This window comes from Peromyscus maniculatus, chromosome 6 (genome assembly GCF_049852395.1).
Source record: "Peromyscus maniculatus bairdii isolate BWxNUB_F1_BW_parent chromosome 6, HU_Pman_BW_mat_3.1, whole genome shotgun sequence".
NCBI classification, from domain to species: Eukaryota; Metazoa; Chordata; class Mammalia; order Rodentia; family Cricetidae; genus Peromyscus; species Peromyscus maniculatus.
In genome coordinates, this window is record NC_134857.1 from 132,154,320 (window position 1) to 132,167,263 (window position 12,944).

Sequence of the window (12,944 nt, forward strand, 5' to 3'; positions counted from 1 at the left end):
CCATAGATTTGGAACCCTCATTCTACCTTTTACTCTTCAAAGCAAAAAACACTTAATAAACTATAAATTTGTCATCATCTCAGTAGCAAACCTCTACTAAAACATCTGAATTTCCTGAGAATAACACTTTGAAAACTTCTATCACAACTCCTCTCCCCCCAGGGTTTCTCTGTGTAAGTCTGGGAACTTGCCTTGTACCTTGCAGACCAGGCTGGCCTTAAACTCACAGAGATCCGCCTGCCTCTGGCTCCCGAGTGCTGGGATTAAAGGTGTGCACCACCACTGCCTGGCAACTCCAAAGATTCTTATAGATGATAATCTAGTTTGAAGGAAAAGATGTTTTAAGTCATGAGGAAGAGCAGACTATAGAGTGGTAGAGGTTGCAGGTAGAAGAACTTCTGTATTCAGTAAAGAATTATACATCAGAGTTAAAGGTAAGGTAATTCCTGTTCAGAGAAGAGTAAGTGAAGCCATTTTGGGTAATGTTTTTAAGAGCCCTTGTAGGACATCGAGATGGCTCCGTGGGTGAAAACACTTGTGCAAAAGACTGACCTAATACTGAGGAAGGCATATACTTATAATTTCTGACATCTACATACACATGCGTGGCTTGTGTGCCCGAACACACATAAACCATATACAAAACTATTTTTTTAAAAAAAAAACCCTTACACTGTTAAGGACTGATGGTGGATTCTGAAGGCATCTAATAACTTGAAGCTGTAGAACAAATGCAGATCTGTCGAGAGATAATTGAGCATTGGTGATCTGTTTAATAAGGATGGCTCTTACGCTATTCTATTCTAGAAATAGTAAACTTTCTATTGAGCTACATGTAAATGATAGGTAGTGTCCTTTTAAAACATAGACCAAACAGGTAGAGAGACTAAAGGGTGGGACATGGGGATGGGCTGATGCAAAGGATATTGTATGCTTTTGAATTCTATCTCCTTATGAGGTCTAAATGTTAAACTCTGAGAAGTTATTTATGAAAAGTGAAAATAAGAATTTTTGTAATTCTGGAAATGTTTTTACATTGCCCAAACAAGCCCCAACGCCATTCTAAGTTTGAGTCATAGATCTCAGTTTTTATTCACATAGCTAGGCTTTATTCTGTGAGCAGTTTTACAGTGTGAGGCTGCTTTCTGAAGCTATGAAATGCAAAAGGTGTCCCTTTGTCTTCTCTTAGAGCTCTGTGTTCATATAGCCACATACGTATAGCACGAGTTCTTTCTTTAGTTTTTGCTTTCTTTGGCCATTTCAGAAAATTGGGAAATTATACACCAGTCACAGGTTTGGCCAGTGTGTTTAGCCAAATGTATTTCATTTATATTTTATGCCTGAGCCATTAAAAAGTAAGTTTGTTTTAAACATATTGAATAATACCCTCTGTACTTAACTGTTGTAATGTCCCTATCAAGAAACTGTCTTCTGCAATTAGCTTGTTTTTGTTTACAGAATCTGTCCAGCATTCCTATGATTTGATGATTATATTTGTCATTTGATAACTCAAAAAGGTCACTCTTCTCAGAAACAAAACTACGCTTGGAAGCTGAGTTTTACATGTTTCATTGATCTTGTTCTCTATGTCAGCTGTCATATTTTTAGCAAAACTGTACTTTGATCTGAACATAATAGATCTTTTGTGTTGCGGCATATGTGTTTGTTCTATAAATATCTTTATAAAATATTAAATATTTATAAATATCAGTATTTCTTTATTGTAGTTTAGACCAGTAGTATAACTGATGACCAAAATGGATAAAAGCCAGGTATGGTGGTTCAAGCTCAGGAGGCAGAGGCAAGTACATCTCTGAAGATGAGGCCAGACAGACTGCATAGTGAGACCCTGTCTCAGTTTCAAACAAACAGAACAAAACCCCCATGTTGGTGTCACGCTCCTTTAGTCCCAGCACTGGAAAGGCAGAGGCAGACAGATCTCTGAGTTCAGGACAGCCAAGGCTTCATAGACCAATTGAACAAAAGAACAGTCCTTCCTTGTCAAAAAGTATGTCTGAATCTTCACCTTTGTTTAAAGCTATGTGAATTTGGATTGTTTTGTCTTTATGGATAGGGTGGTGAACTAAAAGGCTGAAATTTGTGATCAAGATGAAAAATAGCATTTTTTTCTTTGTGTGCTGCACTTTTTTCTCATCTTCCCTCCCTCTCTCTTTAAGGCATACTTAAGATAAACAGTAACTGAAGGGGCAGTGATACACACATGTAATCCCGGCACTTGGGAAGTTGGCAAGAGGATTACAAGTTCTGAGCCAGCCTGTGCTGCATAGGTGAAACCCTGACTTAAGATAAACAAGAACCTCTATGCCTGTCGTTATAAGCTATACAGACAGTGGATGGAAATTTGTATTAAAATTCAGGGGGTTTTTTTAGGTCAACATGGGCAGACACAAGGCTTGGGAGGAATATTACAAGAAGCAAGGTATTATCTTTACTAGACAAGAGATTCTATGAGATTTTGAATTATAGTTGAGCAATAAAGTTCCTCTGTTTTCCTGAAGGTCAAGCAGTTCCTGCTCCTACTGGGGCCCCACCAGGTGGTCAGCCAGATTATAGTGCCGCCTGGGCTGAATACTATAGACAACAAGCAGCATACTATGCCCAGACAAGTCCACAAGGAATGCCGCAGCATCCTCCAGCACCTCAGGTATAATACACTTGCTAATTGGTTTTTGGTTGTTTGGTGTTTTTTGTGTTTCGTTTTTGTTTTTTTCACTCCAACCATGTTTTCTGCATGTTTGTCTGGGAATGTTTTGCTTTTTATTTGGTAAAGTATAACTGCGATATTGTGTGTTTGGGGATTTGGTTTTTTAATAATGCTTTCTGGCATCTGAATGCTATTCTTATAATGCCTTTGATTTTAAAAATAAATTTTCTTCCCCCAGGGATTTGCAAATCATGCAAGAAGCCACCATCATTTATATTAACCAGTTTTTCTTTCTTAAAGGATTCACTCCTGAATTAGCTCCATTTAAAGGATTTTCTTTAACTTTTTGTGTATCTCTTATGTATCTCTTCTGCACAGGGCCAATAATAAGAAGTGGACAATACAGTATTTGCTTCATTGTGTGGGGGAAAAAAACCTTTGTTAAATATATGGATGCAGACGACTTGATGAAGATCTTAATTTTGGTTTTGGTTTAAAGTAGTGTTTTCCTCTCCTTTTTTTTTTTATTTTGAAAATGTACAAAATATCTATCACTACTGATAGGAGGTTAATATTTCTGTGTAGAAATGAAAATTGGTTTGTTTTTAGTCTTTAGTGTAGATGTACACATTCCAGCAAATGTATTTGCAACTATTATGTGGTCAATGCTTTGTGATATAAATGTACTTTTTCAATGTATACTTTCACTTTTAAAATGCCTGTTTTGTGCTTTACAATAAATGATATGAAACCTCCTGTGTCGGTAAGTTGGATATGTGGGTAAAGGATTCATAATTTCTTAGCAGTGATAAATTAAGATACATATACACAAATATATAAGCTTTCCCCGTGAATTACTGAGTTTTTAAACACTGGCATGTTTTTCCCCCTTGCAGTATAGTGGTAGATTGGAGGATCTTTTCTGTTGTATTTGGCTATTTCAGCACAAGTAATCCTGATATCTTCATTTTTTTCCCTTCTGTTTGATTAAAAACTGCATGTGTATACAATGATCTTTAGTATACTTCCATTGCATTAACAGTGAAATTTCCTTTTATATATGAGCACTGTTTCAGACCTGTACTGCTGCTACAACAGTTAACCTTTCTGTTCTTCACTTATTTCCAAGACTGTTTCAGCATAACTAATTTTGAACAGTTTTCAGACAGTGATTTGAGTAGTTTCTAAGAAGCTTTTTGTTTTTTCATGTAAAGCAACTCTTTCAATGTATATAATAGTGTGTTTCTTTCTAAATTTAGGGTAGAAAAGTAAATAGTGTGCAAAAGTAGAGCTACCTTGTATCTGCCATTGAAACATTTGGGGTATGAAAACGTTCAAGCTTTTTTCTTTTTGCAGTATAGATAAGCTTTGTCTTGTAATTGCACAAGTCCAGTCATTGAATCAAAATAGTTTTTTATGTACTTGAATCATTTTATTACTCTAACATTCATGCTGAAGTTCTGATATTTTGTTGAAAACCATTGTTTTACTCTGCATATTTGTTGGCTCTTTGCATATTAATATATTAGACTACATGCAAATACAGTCTGTCTTGCCATTGTCTGTTGAAGTGCAGGTTTGATCCAGCCAGTATAGAACTAGCTCTGTAGGGGTGAGGAGGACTGTGCTGTGTATCATCCTTGATTGTGTTCCTTCAAGGAGCATTGCACTGTAAGTACATCAGAATGACAAATTGATGAACTGCAACAGTATCTTTTTGTCGATGTTCCACATAATGCAATTGCTATATTTTGTGTGAATATTATGTTGGAATACAGTGCTGATATCATGGGAAAACATAACTGCCTTTTAACAGAATAATACATAGTTCTGTATTTTTTTTTAAAGTGAGCTTAATGGGTAAGTATTTTTGATACGCTTTAGCTAATAGCTAAAGAAATTTGATGATTAACAAAGTTGAATAGTATTATCTATCGGTGCTCCTAAAATGCCGATTTTCAGTGTGAAATAATGCATCTTTTATAGTGATATGAAAAACTTGAAATGTGTAAGACAGAAGTGTTTTTCAGATTACAAATTATAAGCAATGTAGCACTTAACACCTTTTTATAAATATGTCAGTTCTGTCATCTGTGGGGAGCACCGTTTGTTTTGCATATACTTTAAAGGAAGAAGTATGAAGACAAAAACGTTGAGATAATAGGACAGAAAACAGTACAGCTCATTGTGGATGTTTTGAAATGTTTGATTGTTTTATGTAACGTAGAGTGACTTCCCTTGCCCTTATTTAGATATGGATACATAGTCTAGTCTGAAGTTTAATAGTTAAGGAGTTATCTTAAGTGTAGGGTACTGACATGAACAATTTCAGTATTTTGCATGATGTTGTTGCATAGATGACCTAGGAAAGTGGTGCATTTAGTAATTAAACTGAAGGAAATAGTTGGATTCAGTATCATAATTCACAAATTGGAGGCTGTTGATTTTGATTCGTTTAAAGTTTAAAATCTTTATTAATTGCAAACAGTGCAATTATTTATACTTCACAGTGCCTTCCCAGACCTTCCACCTTAGGTTCTGCTGCAAAAAGCAACAGGTAAGCACAACCTAAGGACATATATATAAATATATCAGTACATTAATGTTGTCCCTGTGAGGTTTTTTGTGGTTGTGTACTCAAAAGCAATCTGCTACTGCTTCCCCAAATGTATTTTGTTATTTATGCTACCATTCTAGTGGAAAGTCTGTTAAGTTGTTCAAGCAGCTGTTTATAATTTTGGGTAATGGTTTTTATTTTAATTTTTTCATTAAAATAAAATGAGTAGATTGCTGCTATAACTGAAAAAATCCAAATCTTTTTGTGCCCCCCTCCCCCAAGTTATAGAAGTGTTGCAGTAAGAACAGTTTAATAGTTAAAAGACTTAGAAAATCATTTGGTCAGAAATTTCAACAGCCTTCACAGCCTGTTTGTGTAACTGACAGGACATTTTGTCATCCAAACCTATGGGGTTTTTGTTTTATTTTTCCTCCTTTATTATTACTGCTTTAAAGTATAGTAATTCAGTAAGAAAATTGTGGGTTAGTTTCCTAGACAGTTCTGTTTTTATGTCTTGTTTGCTGATAAGGAAGAATAAGGAATACTGGCAGTAAGTTTTGAAAAAAGGCATGTGCATCAGTGAAATGTTAACTGTGTAACAAATAACCTTTCATAGTCTGCATAACCAGTTTCTGATTTACTATATTTTAATATAACTGACGCTGCATTTACTTTTTGCCAGTTAAAATGTTTGTGTTCTTAGGAATGATGTTTAACTAGTACATATTTTGACTTAAGATGACTGTCTTAAAGCAGCACTATATCAGTTTTGTTTTTATTCAGTTTCTAAAATGTGCTGATCCTATTAAAAACTCCTGCTTATCTTTACAACAAAGAAAAATATTCAAAAATACTGCCTTCATTTTCACACACAGTGCTGAAGATGCTGCAAGCACCAAATCATAGCTCATAAAATCAGGTCCTGAGATAGTTACCCATAAAGAGGAATCCTTTGAGTGTATGCCATTGGTGAGCCGATGAGCATGGACCATAGAAGGGCTCAATGTAGAAGGTAAAATTGGCAAATCATAATTGAGAAGTATGAAATGTATTCCCATACATAATATGGTATAGGGTGTAATGTACCTGCTCTTGATCACTTTTCATTTTAAAGTGCTATTCACTTAAATGTTCCATGAACTGTTAAGTTTGAATTTATATAGTTATTGCACACACACACTGTGTGTGTTGTGTGTTTGGTGGGTGGTGTGTGTGTGTGTGTGTGTGTGTGTGTGTGTGTGTGTGTGTGTAAGAGAGAGAGAGAGAGAGAGAGAGAGAGAGAGAGAGAGAGAGAGAGAGAGAGAGATTGGGTCAGTATTTTCAAAGCAGATTTAGAGCCTGTGAAGTTTTGGTTAGTTGTAGTTTGGGTTTGGAAATCTGGATGAATGATTATAGATACTGGGGATTGTTTCTATCTTGTGAGAAATTTTAATTCATTACCATGAACCTTCACTGGTACTTTAACATTTTAAATAACACCAATCTTAACCTTGAAGTAACTGGAAAGCAGAACAGGTGAGCCAGTTGATTGAATCCAGCAGATTTTAAGGGTGGTAGAAAAATTGAATGGTTTAGATTGAAATTAAACTCATTTAATACTTAAACAAGTTTACAGGTTTTTTTTAATGACATACATGTTAGTGTAGTGGTAACTTAGAATTCTTTGCTTTCTTTGATGTTTGTTTCAGAAATGCGTGTGCTTGTTTTTTAGTAATGAGAATCCTTTTAATATTAAACTAGTGATTTGATACTAGTTGTAAAGTGTATTCTTAAACAAATATCCTGGTAGTTAATTCATTAAAGTGGGTTGAGATAGGCGTAGTGAGGGCTCTCAGAGGGAAGTTTTCATTCACTTGAATGCTTTGCCAATACAACCAGTTCTTCCTGAAAGTAGTTGTATGTTGTCTAGAATATTGATGTAGAATTAACTGATCGCTGGAGATGTCTCATTTTTATTTCTTCAAATTCTGCCTGGCTTAAAATGCATTCTCATAATACTTAGAGATAATTTGACCAAAATTAACCTTTTTTTTTTTTTTTAATTAGTCAGTTGGCTTTAGTTGAGGAATTTTTAATTGGTACTTTAAAGAAGCAAAACCCAGGGTTTTATTTTCTTCAGTGATACCCTAAAGAAACTCTTTAATGTATTTGCAAATATATACATATATATATATTTTCTTATGCATGCTCGATGCATTTTCGTCCTGAGAAAAGTGTTCTCTACAGAAACTACCCGTGTGTTAAAAGAAGATTGGCTTAAAATGGCTACTGTGATGGGAACAGTGTCTTAGGGAGATGCAGCTTGGACTTGAGGTAAATTGAATACTTTACAAACTGGTTTAGAGTTTTGCTTTAATGACATTGTATGTAAAAGGGCACGTGATATTGTAATTTTGTATTCTTCATGGTTTCCTTAATTTAAAAAAATAAATGTACAGTGATGACTACTCTGAGACTGCTTTTGTCTTTTTGTGTCTTAGATATGATTACTGAGTTAAAATTTTTTCTCCTTTATTCCTGTCATTAAAGATTTACTGTGAGAAAAGTACTGGTGGTTGGCTTGCCTTTAATTAAAAAGAATTAAGTAATGATAAGAAGTTCTTTAAACCTAAAAGAGTAGATAACTCTTGCACAGCTTTTCAAAGAAGGAAAAAGACCTTTTAATGCACAGGTAACTTTATTATGGTTTCACAATGTAAAATAAAATTGTTTTCCAGGAAACTGAATATAAATATAAAACAACCAAATAATAGAACGTTTATAGTTATAATTATTTACAGACTTTGTTGTTTTGAGACAGTTTCACTATGTAGTCCTGACTGTCCTGGAACTCACTATGTAGATCAGGCTGACCTTGAACTCATAGAGATCCACCTGCCTTTTTCTCCCAAGTTTTGGGATTAATGGCATGCACTGTCACTCCAGACATTTACAGACTTATTTTTAAAGCAAGAATTATTATTTTTTTCTGAATCTAATCCTCCTAGGTCTTGAAACCTTCAGTGATGTTAAAAACATTTGTTCTTGCATGGAATACTAGTATTTTCTCATTAAAGTATAATTTGTTCAGGCGGGTAACAGCATAAACTTAAGTGTGGTCGTTACACATTTGAAATGCATGTGTTAAATAACTGCCATCTTGGAACACTGTAAGCTTTGGTTTCTATCAAATTTAGTTTAGTTTATAAAAAATATCCCACTTGGTTTTTTTTTTCTTTTCAATGCTCCACCTTTCTCATGAAAAGAATGCTACTCCTTTTGTAAGTATATCTGCTTCATAAAAACTTGGAATCCACAGCAATTACATGCTACAGAGGAAGACTGATCAGTTCCAATTTCATTGTCCTCTCTGGCTAATTTTAGATGTAAAAACTCTTAAATTCTTTCATGCATACAATGTATACTTGAAGCATAATTGCTATAAATATGGAAAATACAAAGCTTTTGTTTTAGATTCTCACATAATAAGTACATTTCCCTTCCTGTCAACTACATTTTGACTGGGCACAACATGGTAACCTGATGTGCATTAGAAAAGGCAGTCTTTGGATGAGCTCCTATTTTGAAGATTTGGGGAAGGGTATTTAGTCAACAGAGTGGCACCTCTGGTCTCCTCATGGCCCCTCCACAGAGATGTAGCAAGAGAGTTGAGAGAGTGAGTTCCAAGAAGAGAAGGAAGCCTAGTAGTCATCCACTAAAAAAAAAGAGAAGAAGAATGATATTTTTCTTTGCTATTTATTTCCTTAATGAAAGAAAGGGTCAAAAGCCAATTAATTCTTACTTTCAATGGTAAGAATGCAGGTACTTGCTGCAGAGCCTTTATTGTTGACTGCTTTACACATATATTCACCTCCATCTTCTGGGAAAGTTTCTGGTAAATAGAGGCAGTAAGTTTCGCCTCTTTCAATGTACTGGTAGTCTTCTCCGTCCTGCAGCATTTCTCCTTCAAACCACCATGTGATTTCTGGTTTGGGTTCTCCTGTTACTTTAACAGTGAATCTGACTGGCTCACTGTCTACAACTGAGGTATTTCTTAGAGGCTTTTTGAACCATGGAGCTCCTGATCTTGTTTGCTCTTCATCTTCAGTAGTGGAGCCATTAATGATGCTACCTTCTTCTTCTTCCTCATCTTCTCTTTTCTATATTAAAATAAGTGCATTTATCAAGTTGTCATTATTTTTAGTAATAGAAGTTTGACGATAAAAAAGATTAGGATACTGCTCATTGCTAGAGCATTTAGCTAGCATGCATGGTGCCCTGGGTTTCATTATTTTTCTAAACCATTCCAATGGCTTGAAAACTATGAAGACAATTTAATTGCTTGCAAATGGGTTTAGAACTCCCTCTCTGTTAATGTAGATGCATACCTTCTGTAGTGCTGCATCAATTTCTTTCTGTTCAAACTGCATTCGTAGTAACTTCTGTTCTTCTATTCTCCGTTGTTCTTCCTCTTTTCTTGCCTTAGCCATTTGTTCAAATCTGGCTTTCATGTTCACTTTATGAGTAAAGGGGGATTCACTTTTTTTTGCAGGCTTTACATCAACATCATCTTCCTTAAAAAAAAAAATAAAAGTTGCTTGCTGAGAACTTAATGCGTTAATGTTTAGAGACAAAATATTAATGTTTAATTTGCTTTGATACTGTAGCCGTTTAGGCATTTAGGGAAAGTGGGTTAGTAGTTGTAAAACAATTTATAAGCCGGGCGTTGGTGGCGCACGCCTTTAATCCCAGCACTCGGGAGGCAGAGCCAGGTGGATCTCTGTGAGTTCGAGGCCAGCCTGGGCTACCAAGTGAGCTCCAGGAAAGGCGCAAAGCTACACAGAGAAACCCTGTCTCAAAAACCAAAAAAAAAAAAAAAAACAATTTAAAATACTTTAGTTCCACTTCAAAGGTCAGCATCTTACTGGACTCCTGGCCTGTTGTGCCCAGCTCACTCAGTACTTCATTTAATAGTGCTAATAGTAAAAGTGTTATTTTGCATTTTTATGTACACACACCTCTTCACAGAGTATCCTATACAATGGCAACTTTAAAATACAAGTTCTTAAGTATTTCTTCACCCTATTCCATAAGAACTAAAATACTCCGTTGCTTCTGGGGATTTTAGAAGTGAATTTATGTAAACTATATGTCAAGGAAATGGAGAAGCATCTGGCATATGTTGGAAGTGTGACTAAGGTGAGTCATCTGTTTAGAGGTGAACTTTGGAAGCCAGGAAAAGAAAAGGGCAGGGCTACCTATCAAAAGTTGTGGGTGTAGTGTAATCTTTGATAAGATGGTATCAAACAGACTGGTTCCAAAGGTTACCTTTAAGGCTTTTCTTTTTGGTTTTGTTAACTTTTTTAATCAGTTTGTGTGTAGGAGTGTTTGCCTGCAGCACTGTATGTGGACGCCAGAAAAGGGTGTCATTCAATGGAACTGGAGTTAACAGTTACAGATGATAGTGAGCTGTTCTGTGGGTACCCTGAAAACAGACTCAGTTCTATGAAAAGAGGAGTAAGTGGGTTCATTTAACCTCCAAGCCGTTTCAGCATGTGAGACCTCCGGTTTATGTTATGCTAAGGGCTGAAGCCAGGGCTTCCTGAATACTGCACACATACTGCCAACTGAGCTACATCCACAGCCATAAATTAAAGCCTTCATTGGTCTCTGAAGAAATTCACTGTTATCATAGTACTGTGGGGAATTGTGGTAGGGGGTGGTGGTTGTAAAATACCCAACTAAAGGGAAATTGAGAAATGAGCTATAGATTAATTACTTCTATAAGGAAATCTTGGCTCATGGACATGTACATGCTTTCATTGGTTTGGAAGTTTCTTGGTTTCGCAGATCATACTTGAATTATATTTAGGGAAATCCCAGAACATAAGATAACTTGATAGCCTACAGGTGCATTATTTTTGTGCTGTTTGTTTGCCCTCAGATGTTGACTAGTTACCAGTGATAACTGATTGTGTTCTGGGGCTGGTAACACACCTACCTAATATGCACAGGGCCCATAGCATGATCCTAGCACCACCAAAGTGGAAGTGAGAACAGTCAAGGCCAGCCTGAGCTGCATAAGATCTAGTGCTTTGATAGTGGTTTGCTTTCAGTATCACAGATCTTGCAAAATATGTGAAAATACTTAAGCCAGTATATTAACTACTGTTTTAACTGAATCCTAATAGGATATTTAATTTCCTTTCTACAACTTAGCACAAAACTTTGTGCAAGTTCATTACTTCCCATTGCTTCCTCAAAACTGCATTTAGAAAATGCGGTTTGACTAGGCAGAAGAATTGTTCTTGACTTAACAGAATGTCAAACAGTTAAACATCAGTTTATCTTTTCTAGAACCTTAGGGAAAGTAGGCTAGTGTTCTGGGAAAGGAACCTACTAAGAAAGTTATGTTTTAAATGAGTGTCACAGAGCACTGATAACCAGGATGTTAAAGCAACTGTTCTCTTGATACAGTAAGACATTAGAAGACCAAGTAAGAGGCTGAGAGTGTAGCTCCATTGGCAGAATGAGTGTCTAGCATGCATGAATCCTCAAATGTGATCCTTTTCTTTATGCCTGCATGTGGTGGCCTAAGGCTTCATGAAAGTGGAGATGAGAAGGTGGTATCTTTTGATGCCATCTTGGGATACAGAAGACAAATACTATAAGGCATTTAATTGGTTAGCCAAATAGGTGATATAAAGCTATAAGAGAGGATGTTTAATTCCCCCTATCCCCACAGGGTTTTTCTGTAACCTTGGCTGTTCTGGAACTCCCTCTATAGACAGGTTGACCTAGAACTCGAGATCCACTTGCCTAGTGCTGGGATTAAAGGTGTGCACCACCACCACCCACCTTGACATTGGATTCTTTTTGTTTTGTTTTGTTTTGTTTTTCATGACAGGGTTTCTCTGTGTAGCTTTGCGCCTTTCCTGGAACTCACTTGGTAGCCCAGGCTGGCCTTGAACTCAGAGATCCACCTGGCTCTGCCTCCCGAGTGCTGGGATTAAAGGCGTGCGCCACCACCGCCCGGTGACATTGGATTCTTTAATCAAAGGTTACAATGGGTGAATTCAACCTCGAAAAGAAGTCTGGAATACTAGTTTTGAAGACAATTAGTAACCCCCACTCCAAGATAAGTTCTCACTGGCTAGCCTGGAACTCGAACATTAAGAGCATAAATCTGCCTTTGGATGAAAGGAGTGCACTACCACTCCCCTACAAACATTGATAGTTCTCAACAGGAGAACAAGATGTGGGGATGGGGGAGTATTGGAGGGGAAGTCCATCACTGGAAGTTAGCTAAAGTTCTTAAAGGCCCTTAATGGCCTTTAATCCAAGGTGGATAGAATAGACTTATACATCCTTCAGTAGAAACAATTGATAACACCCTAATCTGACATCTAAGACCCAGAAGTGGTAAAGCATCAAACATACCGGTTTTATTCTTACTGATTTTATAATGGCTAACAAAAGAGCAACTGCTTGGTAGACTGAGATTTTGTTTAAGACATGGTCTCTTACTTTGTTTTGTACCACATGGCCAGTGAATATTAGTGTTCTCCAATCATAACCATTCCCACGGTTACCCATAATTTTACAACATACACATGCTTGCATCTTACTAAGCTCAGAACCAGTGTCACACTCCTTTTACCTTGATGAACACAATTTTAATACCTCACCAGACCTGATAAATCAGCTGGTTTCCCTGGTGATGGTGGCACAACAGTGAGGTCC

The 12,944-nt window shown here is 36.4% G+C and overlaps 2 protein-coding genes across 46 annotated transcripts in view; one reads left to right on the top strand and one right to left on the bottom strand.

Annotated features, from left to right (window-relative positions):
* Fubp1 (far upstream element binding protein 1) overlaps positions 1-7,669 on the top strand; it is a 29,807-nt gene extending 22,138 nt beyond the window's left edge. For 14 of the 41 annotated variants that reach the window (XM_016007855.3, XM_006989499.4, XM_006989498.4 and 11 more), the window contains 2 exons: positions 2,520-2,665; positions 3,044-3,420. In XM_016007855.3, the coding sequence (XP_015863341.1) occupies positions 2,520-2,665; positions 3,044-3,052 (155 nt within the window). In that variant the 3' untranslated portion in view covers positions 3,053-3,420. Of the gene's footprint in view, positions 1-2,519; positions 2,666-2,903; positions 3,421-5,175; positions 5,223-6,097 lie in introns of those variants that run through there. The other 27 variants (XM_042280154.2, XM_042280156.2, XM_042280155.2 and 24 more) reach the window with 4 other exon arrangements.
* Positions 7,670-8,467: 798 nt separating this feature from the next.
* Nexn (nexilin F-actin binding protein) overlaps positions 8,468-12,944 on the bottom strand; it is a 30,354-nt gene continuing 25,877 nt past the window's right edge. For 4 of the 5 annotated variants that reach the window (XM_076575241.1, XM_076575239.1, XM_076575243.1 and 1 more), the window contains 3 exons: positions 9,590-9,775; positions 9,004-9,361; positions 8,468-8,916 (listed from right to left, as the gene is read on the bottom strand). In XM_076575241.1, the coding sequence (XP_076431356.1) occupies positions 8,903-8,916; positions 9,004-9,361; positions 9,590-9,775 (558 nt within the window). In that variant the 3' untranslated portion in view covers positions 8,468-8,902. The remainder of the gene's footprint in view (positions 8,917-9,003; positions 9,362-9,589; positions 9,776-12,944) is intronic. The other variant, XM_076575244.1, reaches the window with a different exon arrangement.